General features: G+C 46.1%; 1 protein-coding gene across 1 annotated transcript in view; it reads left to right on the top strand.

Annotated features, from left to right (window-relative positions):
• The window catches only part of LOC138526369 (dickkopf-related protein 3-like), a 1,508,461-nt gene that overhangs the window by 811,526 nt on the left and 679,031 nt on the right, over positions 1-17,904 (top strand). The window contains exon 4 of the mRNA XM_069637031.1: positions 3,844-3,936. Coding sequence (XP_069493132.1) covers positions 3,844-3,936 — 93 coding nt within the window. The remainder of the gene's footprint in view (positions 1-3,843; positions 3,937-17,904) is intronic.

Here is a 17,904-nt window from a genome sequence, read left to right on the forward strand (position 1 = left end):
TAATAATTTTGTCCTGGATTTAGCAGCCTGTTCAGCCATGGTTGCAGAGTGCGCAGGTACACAGAATCCGAGGAACGTTCTTCAGTGGGGATGTGTCCAAGCTGCTGCTTTTATAATGGTGTGTTCCTACTGGCAGCAGTCAGCAGACCAGTGCGCCAGTGCAACCTCCCCAGACTGTCAGAGGCGCCCGTGAGATCCGCTCCAGCACTTCTGGATATCAACAGCCACATGGTTCACCGTACCTCAGCTGCCCGGTGCCAGTCATCAACATGCTGGGGCGAGCCGCTGAAGCAATGGCGAGCCACTCCTCCTAATGAGTTCTGGCAGGTGTGAGCTTGCGCCAGGAGCCGGGGGGAACCACACGTTTCAGCCCCGCCCTGTGCGAATCTCGCCACTTCCACCCGCCTGCAAGTGCAATATGCTATTTCTTCAGCGTAGCTGCACAACACAGTGCCCCTCTCTCCGGCACCTGCTACATACTTGCCAACCCTACTGATTTAGGCAGTAGGATACCACTTTTTAAGCAGTCCTACTGCCTACAATTTAGTGGCGACAAATATCGATTATTTTAAAATATTTTTTAAACTGATTCCTACAGATTATTGGTCACAGAATGTTGGCATGTATGCATAGGCTAGACCCAAAAAGGGCTCTAAGCTTTTACATTGCAACAATTGCAAAATTTCACCACAATGATCTTTATTGGGTATACCGGCCCCAAATTGGGCCTAGCAGTCACTAAACAAACCATATCCAGGTGGATTACTCTAGCTATTGGAGAATGCTATAGACTTGCGGGAAAGGACCCGCCGGAAGGGTTCGAGCTCATTCCACAAGGGGCATGGCCGCCTCTGTGGCTCTCTAAAGGGTTGTCCCAATAAGTGATATCTGCTCAGCGGCTACTTGGTCGTCCATTCACACTTTTGTCAAGCATTATTGCTTGGACTCCTGCTCCACTCAAGGAGGTCTCTTTGCAAAGGCAGTTCTCCATTCAATCCAGGATTAATTAATTGATACTCCCTCCTCCAAATTGTCTCTGCTTTGGGAGTCTATCAAAGATGAGGAATACATGGGAGGACACAATCCATTTGAAGAGCAAGTTACTTACCCTTGGTAACGTTCTTTCGACTGGATGTTCCTCACACATATTCCTCATCACCCCACCCAGCATACCCCACAATTTACATGTATTATACTCTGCGTTTCCTGAGAGCTTGCGGTCTGAGGTACGCTTGGTTAGTTCCTCGTTAAGGGGAACAGGAAAAACAGAACTGAAGCCAACGGGCGCTGCACAAGCTATTTGTACTAACGATAACGTTGACGCTCAACGGAGGCCCTCAAGGGACATCGACGCCATGACATCGAGTACAGCGCACTCTGCCGAGAATTTTTTTTCCGGACCATCAAAGCTGCTGAGATATGAATATCAAAGATGAGGAATACGTGGGAGGAACATCCAGTCGAAAGAATGTTACCAGGTTTAAGTAACTTGTTTGTCTTTGTAGTTCCCACAAAGCTTCAAGTTAAAATACATCATACCTCTAGAGCTAGACATACATACGTTAGTAGAACCTGATTGGAGCAAACAGATCTGCCCTCTCTTAGCTCATCTCCTCCACATTTGGCACCACCTTGATTCCCACTCCTCCCGCAAACAGTTTGCAATTAGTAAAAACATTTGTGCTGACACCCGGTTCTTTATTAACCTGCCATTGGTCAGCACCCTAGCGGAAGGACCACGAGACACCCTGAACTTGTGGGAGGGCAGACATTCACACGGCCCCTGTAAGACAGCGACCTTCACAAACATTGTCGAGGTCTGGTTACCTTGCAGGGACACCAGAACGTACTGTCTTTGGTTCTTTGAGGAGCGCAGCTCCCTTCCATCTCCCAGTTCCCATATCCACTGGCCAGAGAGCAATTAAGAATGCCTTGGTGTTATGCAAATGTTTCTCTGGATCAGGTCGACTTCAGCAGCTCCCACAAGCAGTCTTGGGACTGGCTCGCCAACCTTGATTACATCACCGAGTGCTGTCTCAGCGACTATGGTCTGCTGGAGACGAGCAGCTTGAGTTCAACTCCTCCCCCCCTCAACCATGGTGCATGGGTCATGTGTCTGGAACCGGCCTTCAGGGTGAAACCCAACCTGTGGCATCCTCATAAAGTGCACTTACTGTTATTATCTCCTTTCTCAAACTTGCGCATACAAGTCCCTTGTGTCAATGTCATAAACAGGATATTCCATTCCCCTTGGTCCCTTTCAGGCCTGATTAAATAGTTCACTATAGCTCCCAGAGTCCCCTTCGTCCCCTTTAAGTGGCGTCCCAACCCAATCCGCTTATTACCTCAGTTGGTAGGTGCTGAATCAGCACCTTCATTAAAGAGTTAAGGAGCACAAGTGGACAATAGGACAAACAGAGCAGGCGATTTTCACTGCTTGTAGTGTCATCCTGCTGAAAGGAAAATAATTCCATATCGCGACACAGACCGACATGTAAACAATATGTTGTATTACTCTCCAAACATACCCTGACATATGAACTTATGATTATGCCTAGGGTAAACGAACACTCCAGATCCCTGAGGCCAACCTGCTCCCCGCTGAACTAGGCACGAGTTGTGCTTGCACATTGGGTAAGCATATACATTCTGTTCACATATAACTCAATAAACCCTCTAAAGAGTATACAGGGTGCCAGATGACTACAGTAAACAACATCTATCATCTTGTCACCCCCCACCCACTCTTGTCTCTCCACGGGTAACGGATGTACCAAGGATGTGAAAAGAATAATAACAATATAATATATACAAATAGAGACTCCTGGAGCAGACATACCGATTATTTTTGAATATATGAACATTGGAGGTCCTGAAGAAGTTGGCAACACTGTCAATAGCCACTAAAACCGGTCAGCCAGCAATAAGAAGGGATTTCCAAGCAGTAATTGGAAACCTCATGCCAATATTATGTGTACTGTTTTGTCCACAATTTTATAACTTTTAAATGTTAAGTTCTACAGACCAGGGATATTAAAGGAACTTACAATCTGGATACATACAATCGTGTGTCTTGATGATTTTTTAACATTACAGTTGAGAAATAGGGTCAGCCTCCTTCACCCTAGATAGGCGTACATCACCAACACCTAGGGCTAGAAACAGCTTTGAGGGCAGTTAGTTTTGGTTGGAGGGCCTAATAGGTTACGGAAGAAACAGAATAACCAAATAACTCTGGAGAAGAATTATTACTTGTCTATAGTTCGCTAACATGGATGTATTGCACAGATTCACAAGCCACCCACGTATCCTCCTTAGTTGAGGACGATTTTGCAAAGTATGGTTTATGTTCTTCACTAAAATGCTAATTGAATCTGACCGCTGGACGCTCTTTTCCAGCTATTGTAAAGAAGATATTTTTTTTTAAGTCCTGGTTGCCAAGGACTCTCCATCCTGCAAAATGCTAAGGATGTGACTCCATGAAATACATACATGTTGGAGTACTACAAATAGAGGTAAATCATTATTTCTTCATTTTCACTCAATAAATGCATAATAAACAGTATTGCGACCAAGCTCTATATCAGGTTTGTGAATAGGAGCTCACTTGGTCTTTCAAAGTTGAGATTTTCGCCTGCTTGCAGCAGGGCTCAGTCACCAAACGGTGAAAATGTGAAGGAGCCAAAAGATAGAGAGAGAGATACTAAGTCAAAAGGTGGATTCCTATAATTTTATTTCGGTTGGGGTTATTATTTAAAACAGATGCAAAAACAGTTTATCTAACAACCAAAAAACATCAAAACATTCAACCAATACATGGTTCTTTTATCCTCTGCCCTGCAGGTGACTGACAACGAGACAGGCGATATGTTGTTTTCACAGAAGACAGTGGCCTCATTTAAAAAAGGATACTACGGTGATGATAAGCCAGATAAGGTAAGGGCAAAAAAAGTCAATTATCAGGCAACCACCCACCCTACCATTATGTACACCAAAAGAAACAAAAATAGCTGAAGACAACAGTTTTAGCTTTTTTGTAGCCAGCGGATAGGCATTTTCCAGAGGTTGCCATAATAGCACTGCCTAGCCATAAAATGGCAATGGCTGGCAAAATGTGTGAGTACCTGAGCTTTAGATGGCAGTGCTTGGCAAATTCACATCTAATTCCTATAAAAGAGCCAAAACAGTTGACTTTGCTGATGCTTGTCTTTAACAGTAATACAGTGCAAGTAACAGATGTGAGGACATACACATCGTTAAAAATCAAGAAACTAAAGTCACACTTGGGTAAGATTTTTATATTGCAGTAGGAGCTGAAGTGCAATTGCAATTAAGCCATTAGCTTTCAGAAAACTGGTTAGAAATAACAGTATGAAACCTCTAAAAGCCATAGTTTGATGTTTCTGCATTAAAGAGAAAAAGGGATAGTGTGTTTTGGGCAGACAGATGGCAATACTGGGTGGAAATTGCCATAATGATTTATAGTCATCAGCGTTTAATAGCCCAAACAATGCCCACAGGCTGTGCGCCCCCCCCCCTCACATACGATTAGTCTCCTTTCTGTATTCCTATGGTAATAGTTTTGGCTTTATAGGTGGTGCCGAACGTCACCTAATTGCTCAAACTAAAGATGTCACAAAAAGGTGGCAATATTTGCATCTGTATGGCGCATATTCTCAGTCCTTTGATGAGTGTGATTGTGCAATTGAGCAGTTTTGGCTTCGGATTCGGACATGTTGCTGCACAGAAAAGCACATAATGTATTCTCAAACTGTATACTTTTTCTGTGTGATAACGGTCATGTACCACTTTCACCTGCTTAGATCATGTACATAGGGGATGTGCAAGACAAGTTAATTCTTATTCGAATGGATTGTGTCCTCTTATGATATATCTTCCAGCTCCAACTGCTTCAGAATGTTTCTTCTACAGAGGGTGCTGTGTATCGATGCAGTCGACTCGATGTCCCTCGAGGGCTTCCATCCCTGAGTCGACTTTATCGTCGGTATATATACCACGCGTAGCGTCTGTTGGCTTCAGTTTCATTTTTCCGCGACAGCTAACGCTTCAAGAAATTACTACACGCTTTCGTTTTTTCTGTGAGAAAACTTCGTTCAAGTACAATGGCCTCGTCTTCAGCACCTTCACCCCTGAAGAACTGGTTAAAAAAGTGCTACAACTGCGGCACCAAGATGTCCCTCACGGACCCCCATTGAGTGTGTCTGTGGTACCTTGGGGTCGAGCAAAGGACAGCGGACTGTGAATCCTGTCAGTCGATGACTGCTAGGGCTCTGATAGAGCGTAAATGGAATCTAGCAGGGGGTAGCCCCCTGCTAAGTCGTCTTCGATGACTCCATCAAAGAAACGATCATCCGACAAATCGAGAGCTGAAGATCATCGAAAGATAAGGTAAAAAAACGCTCACGCTCGTCATTTTCGAGGAAGTCGAACAAAAGGCATTATAAAAAGCCCACTTCTAGTTCATCTGATTCCTACGCGGAAAGGAGTATAGCCTGTCCAACTACTTCCTCTACTCCAGCACAGTGGGAACATTTCAAGCAGGAAATGCTGAAAATCTTTGAGAGAGAGGCTCTGACCCCCTCGAAGGAGAAGGTAAAACATCATGCTCCTGTCAAGCCACCTATGGCAGACAAGGAAAGGCCCAAGGCTACATCCCGCACACCCTCGAGCCCCGGAGGTAAGCTGGAGACCTCTTGAGATCCTTTGAGATTTCGACACAATGAGAAATCGTTGTAGACTCTTTCTAGTCAAGGGTCAAGGCGTTCGGGGGCTCAGTTGAAGAAAAGATCAACGGAAAAGTCATAGAAGATTTTAGCGCCTTTAACATCAACACCGTTAACGTCATCGACGTCAAAGTCGTTGATACCATTAGTGTCGAGATCATCGACGCCTTTGGCGGAACCATCAACACCTTTACTTTATAAGCTTAAGGAAATTCAGAAATCTTACAAACCACTACTAAAGAAAGATTTCTTTAAGTATTTATCCTCAATTTATGAGGAGTATGAGCCTTCAGACCACGATACTCCACCATTTGGATTGGAATTAAGCACACCTAATGTCCCAGAAAGCCTTGTTCTTGAAGAATCCAGGCTAAAGAATTAGAATGAAAATTTGCAATCAGCTAAGTGGGGTCGACACTTCACCTGAGATGGAATTTGGCAAGTCGGATCCAGGAGACCATGCTGATGCCTCTTATAGGCATCTGATGACTAGAGTAATTGACTTTATGGGATGGGGCATACCTGCTCCACTGTTTGAGCAATACAACCTAACAGATATTCTGGATAAAGGTCACCAAAAGGATCCCATACTTCCTTTTCATGTAGCTCTCCAGAAAAGGGTTATGGCAAATTGAGAGGTTCCTGAGTCGAGCCCAGCAGTGAACAAACACCTCACCAAAAAATATAGACCATCAAGTAGCGACTCTAGCTACCTGTCAAAACACGCAACACATGAAAGTCTAGTTGTTCAGACAGAAATATCAACCTTGAAACAGAGTGCATTCTCTACAATCCCACCAGATAGGGATGATAAGTGTTTCAATACTTGGGAAAGAAAGGTATTTTCTGCTGGGAGCATGGCTCTCAAGTCCGCAAATTTTACTTGCGCTTTAGCAACATTCACCCTGTGGGACTGTGTAGCTATGGCGGCTGACCATATTCCCCGAAGAGGAAGAGAGAAACGGCTTCCTGAGCATTGTAAGAGACAGCAAGGAGACTATGTGTAAGTCTCTGCAATTAGGATTGGACTCAGCTGTCATGGCGGTAAGCACGGTAATACGCAGATTTGCGTGGTTTGAGAAAGTCTGGTTTTGCACCAGACATGTCGTCCAGGCTCCTCAACATGCCCTTTGACGGCACCCAGCTGTTTTGCAGCAATGCTGATGAAAGTTTAGAGAAGCTGCAGACCTCAAAGCCTTGGAGACTCCTTCAGACAGCCACAATCCTCTCATCCCAGTGGATCATCTTGGAGCAGTAAGTCCTTTTGCTTCTACTCCTCAGTTTGAGAGAGCAAGAGAAATGGCTAGTCAAAGGGGTCAGAGAAGATTCCCTTGTGGTGGACGAGGGAGAGGCGCAAAGTTCTCCCCAGCAACGGCTACTTTACCATCAGCCGCTGCTTCAGCTGCCTCAAAACCTCTCTGAGGCCTTAACCCACAAGACACCGATGGGAGGCAGACTCACATGACATCTGGCAACCCTTGCACTTGGGCCTGTATCTGTAACCAGACAGTCCCCTTACCTGCACTTATCAGACACCCCTGTCTGCAACTTACACCTTGCACTTGCCACCTTGCTGGATGCACTACCACTTGTTTTTTATCCCTGGCTCAACACTTTCCACTTCTCCACTCTACCTTGCACTTTCCCCCTTCCCTCTCCCCGGCACTTGTGCATTCCCAATGTCACTGAGCCTAGTAAGATTGTTGTTTTGTCCTCCTTTGTACCTCTCCCGTGCCTCGTTGCGCTCTGAAACAATTGTGTATGAGCGCGATACAAATAAAATATCAATATTAAACAATATCATCTGAAAGAATGGCAAGGCATTACTTCAGATGCATGGGCATTAGAAACAGTAGGCTAGGGCTCCTGCCTACCCTTTCTAAAGAGGTGTCAGGACCATCCACCGGAGAACCACTCATTCAAAGTTCCAGATCCGTTCCTTGTGCATTAAATGTTGAGCCTGCTAGAGAAAGGTGCTATAGAAACAGTACCTGTGACAGAGAGGAACAAAGGGTGGTACTCTCACTATTTCCTAATCCCCAAGAAGGACCGGGGATTGAGACCCATTTTGGACTTGAGACGCTTGAAAGTTCCTCAGGAAGGACAAATTAAAAATTGTCACACTTTCTCAGATCCTTCAGGCCCTGCAGCTTCAGGATTGGATGGTGTCATTGGACCTTCAGGATGCTTACTTTCATGTAAGTGGCCATGTACTACTTCAACAAGAGAGGAGGTGTATGGTCACTATCACTGTGCAGAGAGGCAATGCAGTTTCTGGTTCTGGACAATTCAAGAAGAAGGCTCCCTATCGGCAGTTCACTTAGCCGCAGAGGAGAACACCGCGGCAGACGCTCTGAGCAGGCAGAGCACAGTCTCCCAAGATTGGGAACTAGCTCAGGACGTTTTTCAAGAGATCTTCACCCTTTGGAGAACCCCTCAGGTAGAGCTGTTCGCAAGCAGTGTCAAGCTTGCAGTGTCAGCGGAACTGCAAACTGTTCTGCTCCAGGGAATTTCCCCCAAGAGGAGTTCTAGGAGACACGTTCATAGTGGACTGAGAGTTTCCATTGCTGTACGTGTTTCCTCCATTTCTCATGTGATCAGAAGGTTTAGAAAGTTCGGGAAATCCAGGAACCTAATTGCTCCGGATTGGGCAAGTAGGACGTGGTACCCAGACCTTGTGGACATGTCCATGCGTCTTCGACAAAGAGAGAACCTTCTCTTGCGAGAGGAGGGTTGGGTTCTCAATCCAGAGGTCAAGCCACTCAACCTTCACGCATGGTTTCTGAGAGGTTGAGATATAAGTATTGGGACATCCCAGACAACGTATATATATATATATATATATATATATATATATATATATATATATATATATATATGTATATATATATATATATATATGTATATATATATATATATATATATACACATACACATATATATGTTATATATATATATGTTATATATATATATATATATATATATATACACATATATATCTTATATATATATCTTATATATATATATATATCTTATATATATATATCACATATATATCTTACATATATATCTTACATATACACATATATATCTTATATATATATATCTTATATATATCTTACATATATATATATATATATATCTTATATATATATATCACATATATATCTTACACATAACAACCATTCACTTTACCATCAGATATCGGTAGTATCCACACTTTTAGTTTCTCAATCCCAACAATCACCCACTTCCCGTCCCACTGTTCAGAATATCAGGGTCAGTATAGGTCTCAACTCTCTTCTTTCCATTTGTGCCAAATCTTTCTCGCCTTTTCGGGGAATCCTCTTGCCGTATATATGTTGTTCCATAGCCATGCACATGTTTACATCAGCCACCCATTGTGCAAAAAGAGGGGACTCATGGGATTCCGCACAGTTTAGCAATATTATGTTTGATCAGGCCAGTCGTTGTGGACAGGAACAGTTTCTCATAGCGAGTAGTAGTCCCTTCGTCCCTAATTCCTAACAGCAACATCTTGGGGTCCGTTGGCACCTCTCGTCCCAACACTTCCGTTAATTAATCACAGCATTGTCGCCAGTAGTGCTGGATCTGGGGGCATCTCCATATGATATGGATAAATGTACCCTCCCTCGGTGACAGCATAGGCAGTAGGGGCTAGTAGCTCGGTTCCAGCGATACAAGGCGACTCTGGGATAGAACACTCTATGTAAAACTTTGAGTTGTATCAGACGGAGTCTATAGGAGATTGCAATCTCACGTGGATTCATCAATGCCACTATCCAATCCTCTGGTTCAATGGTCCCCACATCTATTTACCATTTCGCTTTGAGGTTGGACAACTCTGGTGTTGTGTAGGCGGTTATAACGTGATGCATAGCGGAAGTGACCTTGTTGAGTATGCGTTCCAAAAGAATGTTTTGCTCCGGTGGTGTACATTCTGGCATATCCGAGATTGTGTTAAGATACGTGTGCAGTGCATCGGTGAGTTGGAGATAGTGGTAGTGCTCTGTGCCTGGAAGACCGAAGCTATATTTCAGTTCTTCGAAAGGGATTATTTTTCCCCCTGTAAGCATGTCACCAATCGTCACAATCCCAGCCTCCACCCACTCTGACCAAACTTGCACTGGCAGTCTGCTTATTTCTGGCAGGTTACCGTTCCTCCATAGGGTTTGTACCGGGGTCACTTTTTTATTCCAGCCTATGTGTTTGTGGGCTTCCCTCCATAGTAATGCTGTGTGTATTGCCATCGTCTGGGGTGGGGAAGGGGGCTACCAAGGGTTTGGTATAAATTCATGAATGGTGACATATCCTGTAGCCCTCTAACCTCAGCCCGAATGTGGGGTAGATCCCGGTCGCCATGAAGGACGTCGTTGATGACCATCATCTGGTCTGCCCAAAAGTACAATTGAAGATATGGTAATCCTATCCCGCCCTCTCAGATAAAGCGTTGTAACATTTGAAGAGCAATTTGTGGATGTTCCCCTCCTCACAGGAGACCTCTAAGGATACCTTCTATTTCATGAAACTGCAGGTCGGGGATTCGAAGAGGGGCGTTTTGCATGATGTATAAAAAGCATGGCAGTGCAAGAATTTTAAAAAGGGCCGCTCTATCCAGTAGGGTCAATGGAAGCAGTGTCCAGTGCCGGGCATCAGTAGTGAGCCGTTCAGTGACTGGGTGTAAGTTGTGAGCTAAATATTCAGAGAGGTTGGGCACTATCTGGATCCCTAAGTAGCAGAAGTGCTCAAATTCTATACGGTACGGACAATTTGCGGGGATTGTGTGATACGCTCCTTTAATCGAGAAGAAGATAGATTTGCTTCAGTTAACTTGTAGCCCGCTGAATGCCATATTGCTCTAGTGTTCCTGTGACCACTGTGCAGGAGCAGACCGGATCGCTTAAGTATATCAAGAGGTCGTCGGCGTATAGTGATACCTTGTCTCTGCACCTTCGGGCCATCGAAATCCCGCCTAAGAGTCCATATGACAGAGTAGTGCAGCTAGGGCTTCAATAACCATTGAAAATAGCAACGGGGACAGAGGGCACCCTTTGAAGCATCCCCCTCCACAACCGGAAGGTTCTAGAGGGCCACCCGTTGACCTTGACTTCCGCCAGGGAAGATTCATACAATAATTGGACACAACCCAACAAGGTCTCTCCGAATCCCATTTTTTGCATGATTTCCCACAGGCTCTCCCACGTCACAGAATCAAAATCTTTCTCGAAGTCGATAGCTAGTAGTGCAAGGGGTTCTCGAAGAACTGGTGCCCTCTCCAGCATCAGATGTAGCCTGCGAATGTTCATATGTGTTGACCTATCTGGTATAAAGCCACATTGATCCGGTTGAATTAGAAAAGAGATCACCGTTTGCAGTCTGGCTGCAAGTACCTTTGCAAGGATTTTTGTTTCTCTATTAATCAATGAGATTGGTCTATATGACCTACAGAGTTCTGGAGTTTTCCCCAGTTTGGGAATAACTCCAATGCTAGCTTTATGTAAATCGGGGAAAGGATTCCCTGTTCCTTACAATGGAGGAACATTCTAAGTAGGGGATTAGCCACCCCCCCCAGTTTCTTACATGTTTCAATGGGGAAGCCGTAGGCACTCAGCGCCTTGCCGGATTGTAATTTGGAAATGGCCGCTGCAATTTCAGATTTTGTAATGTCTTTGTCTAGCTGTGTTTTTTGAGTCACAGATAGACAGGGGAGTGCGATGCCGTCCAGCACAGTATTGTTTATCAGTGCGGTCGGGCTCTTGTACAATGCAGCATAGTAATCCACAAAACCTTCAGCAATTTCGCGGTCCGATTGTACTACCCTGGGTTGTGCAGTTCTAATCTCCCTGACATGGCGGTGTCCTTCATCTCTTCATTCCAGCCAGGCCAATATTTTGCCAGCCTTGTCCCCGTTTCGTACATGTGCGCATTTCCGAATGGGCTTGCTTGGCATTGTCTAGGGCAACATTTCGTAGGTGTTCTCTGGCTGTCAAGCGGGACCGATGCGTTTTGGGCGACCTTATAAGTATATTTTGAATGGATTGTGTCCTCCTGCGTATTCCTCATGCCGTATGAGGAGACTTGCATGAAAGAGCCTGCAACTCACTTACCATGCAGTCTGATGTTAATGCCACCAGAAGAGCAGTTTTCAGATTTAAGAGCCTTAACGGGCAGGAATGTAAAGTCTCAAAAGGGATACAAGTTAGAAATGTCAACACAAGGATTAAATCCAAAGCAGGGACATTAAATGGGACTGTAGGGTACACATTAGTGAGTCCCTTCAGAAATGGAACAATTAAAGGTATTTTGAAATAGGAGAACTCTTCATAGGAGCGCTTAAAAATGGAAAGTGCCGCCAGGTATCCTTTTACGGTTCCAGTCTGGAGCTACAGATTAGCCAAATGCAACAGGAAAGAAAGCACCATAAGAGTGCCACATTGAAATGGATCCACATTCTTGTCCTTGCACCAGTTACTGAATTTATTACAAGTGTTGACAAAAACAAAATCTCCATTACGCCATCTGTGAGGTGCCAATCCATGCGTGAAGGTTGAGTGTCTTGACCTCTGGATGGAGAACCCGACCTTCGTCTTGCGAGAGAAGAACCTCTCTTTGTGGCAGACGTATTGGAGGGACATCGACTCCACAACATCGTGCACAGTTCCCTCTTCCGAGAAAATGTTTTCCGAAGCAGCAAAGCTGGCGAGATACGAATATCAAAGATGAGGAATATGTGGGAGGAACATCCAGTCGAAAGAACGTTACTAGGGGTAAGTAACTTGTTCGTTTTGCCTCCCATTCAATTACTTCCCGTTCTGCATCTACCACTTTTTGCTGGCGCGCCTTTTTATTGGCAGATATCCAGGAGAACATCTCTCCTTGAAGAACCGCTTTATACGCTTCCCACATCACTTCTGAACTGTCTACAGTATCGTTATTGGCTTCAAAGTAGGCAGCTGTTTTGTCCAAGATATGGTCAATAAATTCTGGACAGTCATAGTAGTAGTTATGCAACCGCCATTAGGGGGGTTGGGTGGATCTATTCATCTTTAGTTCTAACATTAGGGGTGAGTGATCAGACATTCCCTGGGGGAAGCAGACTCGCAGTGACCGTTCTATGTGCATCAAGTGTTGGGAGAAAAAAATAGTCCAGTCTTGAGAGGGAGGCATGGACTCCAGAGTGATAGTAATACCCGCCCTCTAGTGGGTGGAGTTCTCGCCACACATCACTTAGACCAAGTGCAGAGGCAAAGGCCGCCAATTTTGTGCGTGCTTTGGGATTCCTCCCGCGCATATGTGTGCGATCTCGTGTTGCATCCATGACATCATTGAAGTCCTCACCGAGGACCCATAGATCTGGTTGATTGGTTGTAAGTATAGGTATTATGTCATCAAGAAGCTGTGCAGTGAATGGCGGGGGCATATATTGTGAGTTATGCTATAGTCTCTCCCCATATTGAACCCTGTAGCAGCATAAATCTACCCCTGGGGTCTTGTTCGACCAAGGATAGAGTGAAGAGAAGCCATTTGTGGAGTAAAATCATAACTCCCCTAGAGCCCATAGAAAATCCCACGTGAATTGCAGTGTGATAGCTCAAATGTCAAAAAAGGGTGCATGTTGTACTAGCCAGGTGTGTTTCATTGAGAAGGGCAATGTCAGGGGAGTGTCTGTTGAGAAATTGTATGACCAGACGTCAGTTAATCACTGTAGCTAGGCGATTAAAATTCCATGTGAGGTGCCTCAGGGATCTCATGCTATCCTTGGCCATTCCAAACCCAGAAACATAGGGTGTATCTGATTGCTTAATGACATGTGGGGCGTATTGTGTTTGTATACACAGTGGTGCGGGCAGGTGAATGTGTGGTTGAGTCAGACAGGTTAATATAAGGACAAGAACTAAAACAACAGAACTCCCTCCCCTCCACCCTATACTCTGCCCCCAACCTGAAGCATCTGTCCCCCAAACATTTGTTGATTAGCTGAAACAGCTGGTCATCAGCATCAAAACAAACCAAACAATCTGTGATGAGTTCCATAGCAAAACAGGTGAACCTTGGTAACCCAAACAGTCAAACTTGGGGGGGGGGGGTGCGCTGGGCCACACAGCAGTTGGACAAGCCTCGGCAGCTCCACTGACCATCCATTCCAGAGCCCAAGGATGTGTCTGCCCCTCAGCCAGGCTTGTCAGCATACAGTAACATTAATATCTCAGTCTTTCTCCTGCTCTTTTCGTTTAGGTGTTGTCTGTGGGTGAAGGTGGGACTGTTTCCTGCGCATCTAGCAGCTGTTCTAGAGGGAGTCGCTCGGGATGGAACAGAGGTCTATTCTTCGCCTTGTTTCTTTCCGGCCCCCAGTCACCTTGCAGATGTTGTTCGGCCCATTTCCAAGCTTCCCAGGGATCTGTAAAGTGTACTGTAGTGTCTTTATGATATATCTTTCATTCCGCTGGGAACAACAGGCCATATTTAACGTTCATGGAATATAAACGTCTTTTAAGTTGGTCAAATGATTGCCTAGCACATTGCAACTCCCTAGTGTAATCTGGGAAGAAAGCAATCGGGCACCCATTGCAGGTGATCAACCCTTTTGTGCGGGCCATTTGGAGCAATCACTGTAGTTTAATAAGTTGGCGATAACAGTGCGTGGTGGTGCACCTGGAATAGGTCGTACCATTGGCATGTGGCGAGCCCTTTCAATGGATAAGAAATTTGAAAATGTTTTGGGTGCAAACATATCCATTAGCCATTGTTCAAGAAAGAGCTCCATGTTAGGCCCCTCCGCCTTCTTGGGCAGTCCTAGGATGCGCATGTTGTTGCGCCGTGATCTGCTCTCTCCCTCGTCAACATTGTCTTCAGACACGCCATCGCCCTTGACATCTGTTGTTCCACAGTGTGCAGTCCGTCCTCAGCCTCAGGATGCAACGCTCTGCTTCTCCTGTACAAGAGGATAGTTTTTGAAGGTCATGGTGTAGAAGTGACACATCCACACTGTTGCCATCCATTTTCTTTTCCATGGAGGTGCGGGAGTTAGCTATGGCGTTCTTCACGTCCTTTAAGGAGATGGTTTCCTCCATTGCCACTGTGTCACACAGCATTGTTTGATCAGTGGGGACAGCAGTAATGGTCGTCGCATACTGCTCCATTCTACTCTGGGTGGAGGCTTTGTTGAGTTTATCCTTGACCATGGTGCGTACAGTACTGAGGAGGAGCAGGGCTATTGTTCGGTCCACATAGATAGGGCGAGGGCCTCAGCAGTCACTGAAACATTGAACCCCTAGTGGTGCGTCAGGTATATTATCGGGAGTTGTTGTGTCCTTTGTTAGGGTGCAGGGCGGTGTGATTTATTCAGCATTTATCTCTTATGTTTACGCTTTACTTTACTCTATGCTTGTTACGTGCCGAAAGCCCGCAGGCATCAGGGCGCGGTGGAGCGCGAAAAAGACTACTTGCATTTAGTATTACTCCGGTAGTTAGCTGAGAGTATGACTACGCTGGGTGAAAGGGAGCCAAGGTTATCCTCCGCTATTGAAAAAGTCTGGTTTTCAGTGCTTTTCTAAAACTGGCGTAGTTTTCTTGTTTTCTTAAATGCGCAGGGAGCTCATTCCAATATTTGATTGCCTTGAAGGGGAAGGACTTGCCCCTTCCCGTTGCCCGCTTAGCTTCTGGAATGTTTAAGAGGCCAGTATCTGCCGATTTTAGGCCTCTTCGGGGGACATACCAAGAAAAATGCTTCTTGAAGTAGGCTGGCGCCTTTCCGAATAGGCATCTGTGGACAATCGTCGGTGCTTTGAACTTGACTCTGTCCTCTATTCTGAGCCAATGTAGTTCCTTCCTGCTGGTTAAAAGTCGTTTGCTAGCCGTGTTGTGGCCACTGGGCAACACAGGACAGGGGGCACTTCGCTATGACAGGATACAACAAGTATAGCTGTAGAATTGGTTCCGTCCAGTATCGTAGGGCCCAGAAATGCCTCGCAACCTGCACTACCTTGATGTGACCGTGTGCACGTGTATCGACCTTGTATTGCAGGTCGCCAGGTTCAGAAATCTGCCTACGCGTGTTGCGGCAAGTTCATAATGTAGAGTGCGCCTGGTCCCCGGTTCCCTCCCGGCGCTCCGGGGCAGTCTGGGCTCAACAAGCACCTCACTGGAACTCAGTGGTAGTCCTTATCGATCTAGCGTAGTCTCTCTGCCAACAGCGCATCGACAGTATGTAGGAGGGTATTGCTGGGGAACTCCCGTTCAGGCCGCAGTTCCAGGCCTGGGGCCGTACTCTGCTGTCCAGGTAGAGTAAATGTGTCAGGGGGGTTGCTTCTGTTAGTGTCCTCGGTCCCAGTTGCATCGGTGCACAGGGTGCCCTGGTTCCTGCACGCGCCAGTATATGGCTCATGTGTCATGGGCTTCCATATGCAGAGCGTTGCCCAAGCGTATTGGGGGGGCCTCCATGTATTGCTACTCGCAGAGCCAGCTTCCCCCAGCCATGAAGTTTCAGCGTTCCTCTTCTATCTCCCCCTTCTCAGTCTGTGCCATTCTGAAACTGCATCTGGGTAGGCATCTTGCGGGCCCAGACGGGCAGCTGGGGACCCCCACTGATTCCTCCCCTCCCCAGTGCTTCTCGGCAGGGCCCCCAGCCGTTACCTCCAGAGCTCTTGTCCGGCAGTCTCCCTCCTCCGGGTGGCACGGGTTGGTCGACAGGCTTTTTATCCAGAGCAGATGCTGGAGGGACTTTCAGACGTGTCCCCCTCTACCATGCACGCTCCTCGGACAGCTTACACCACTTTCACCTGAGCGGTTGATGGTTGGTGCCGGTGCCTGGCGTCCCTCTCCCTCTGGGTCCGTCCTGCTGTTAATACGCAAGGCTGCTGGTGTCTTACTGTGCAGGCGGCAGATCCCGCTCCTCGGCCCTCCGCGGGCCACTGTGTGGTGATGGCGTGTCTCCTGGCAGTCTGCAGTAGACATGGACGGGTTGTATGTAGTGAGCACTTGCGGACGGGTTGTATGTAGTGTGCCTGACCTTGGTTCCAAGGGGCGGGGGTGAGGGGCCACCCTCATTGTAGCCGGGTGGGTCCAGCTGCCGGAATGCAGGCTCCGGACACTGTCCTGCCTCTGGGCCGTTGCCCCGTTGCATGCACTCCGTCGCAGCTCTTAGTTGACGGCAGCCATCTTGAAGAGCCCCATTCGCGCCACACTGCCTCAACGTTTCTTCACTGATTTCTCTGCTGGGAAGTGATTTCGGCTACCAACGTTTACTCCAGAGAATCGCTCTGTGTTTCGCTCTAAGAGGCTGTATTTATTTCATCACTCTGCTTTAAAAAACATGTTGTTTGCACAGGATATATGCCGGCGGCCAAAGGTGCTCTCAAGGGCTCACTTCCTCATTGCTCACCTGCTTATCACGCCCCCACCGATTTGGACCCTTTTCAATGCAATACACCTATGGTGTTGTCTTTTTTTGTTACATTTGGCTAATCTGAGGCTCCAGATTGGAGCAATTAAAGGATACTTGCCAGCCCTTTCAACCTTTATACACACCACTTAAGAGGTATCATATTTAAAAATCCTTTGATTATACAATTTCTTACAGGGCTCATGAATGTGTTCTCTCCTACACCTTTTCAAGTCCCAATTTGGGATCTTAATCTGGTATTGACATTTCTGATGTGTGCTCCCTTTGAGCCACTCCACTCATGTCCATTAAGACTTTTAACACTGAAAACCATTCTGTTAGTTGCGTTAACATCAGCCAGCAGGGTGAGTGAGTTGCAGGTCCTATCTAGTAAGTCTCCATTTACCTTTTTTTTTAACAAAGATAAGGTTGTCTTTAGGGTTAAAAAGTCTTTTTTTGCCAACAATTGTTTCAGATTTCCATTTAGCCAAGAAAATTGTGCTTCCCACTTTCTATCCGCCCTTCATTCTGGCAAGGCAGAGGAAAGGCTACATAGGCTTGATCCCAGAAGGGCTTTGAGCTATTGCATTTCTCGGATGACAAAGATACGTCAACACAACCAGCTCTTCCAGTTACAAAGCAAACTTTGTCCAGATGGATAACTCTGGCTATTTCAGAGGGCTACAGACTGGCTGGGAAAGATCCCCCAGAAGGCCTAAGAGCCCATTCCACAAGGGGCATGGCAACATCTTCTGCTCT

The sequence above is a fragment of the Ambystoma mexicanum genome, chromosome 1q (assembly GCF_040938575.1).
Source record: "Ambystoma mexicanum isolate Mex_15411 chromosome 1q, UKY_AmexF1_1, whole genome shotgun sequence".
NCBI classification, from domain to species: domain Eukaryota; kingdom Metazoa; phylum Chordata; class Amphibia; order Caudata; family Ambystomatidae; genus Ambystoma; species Ambystoma mexicanum.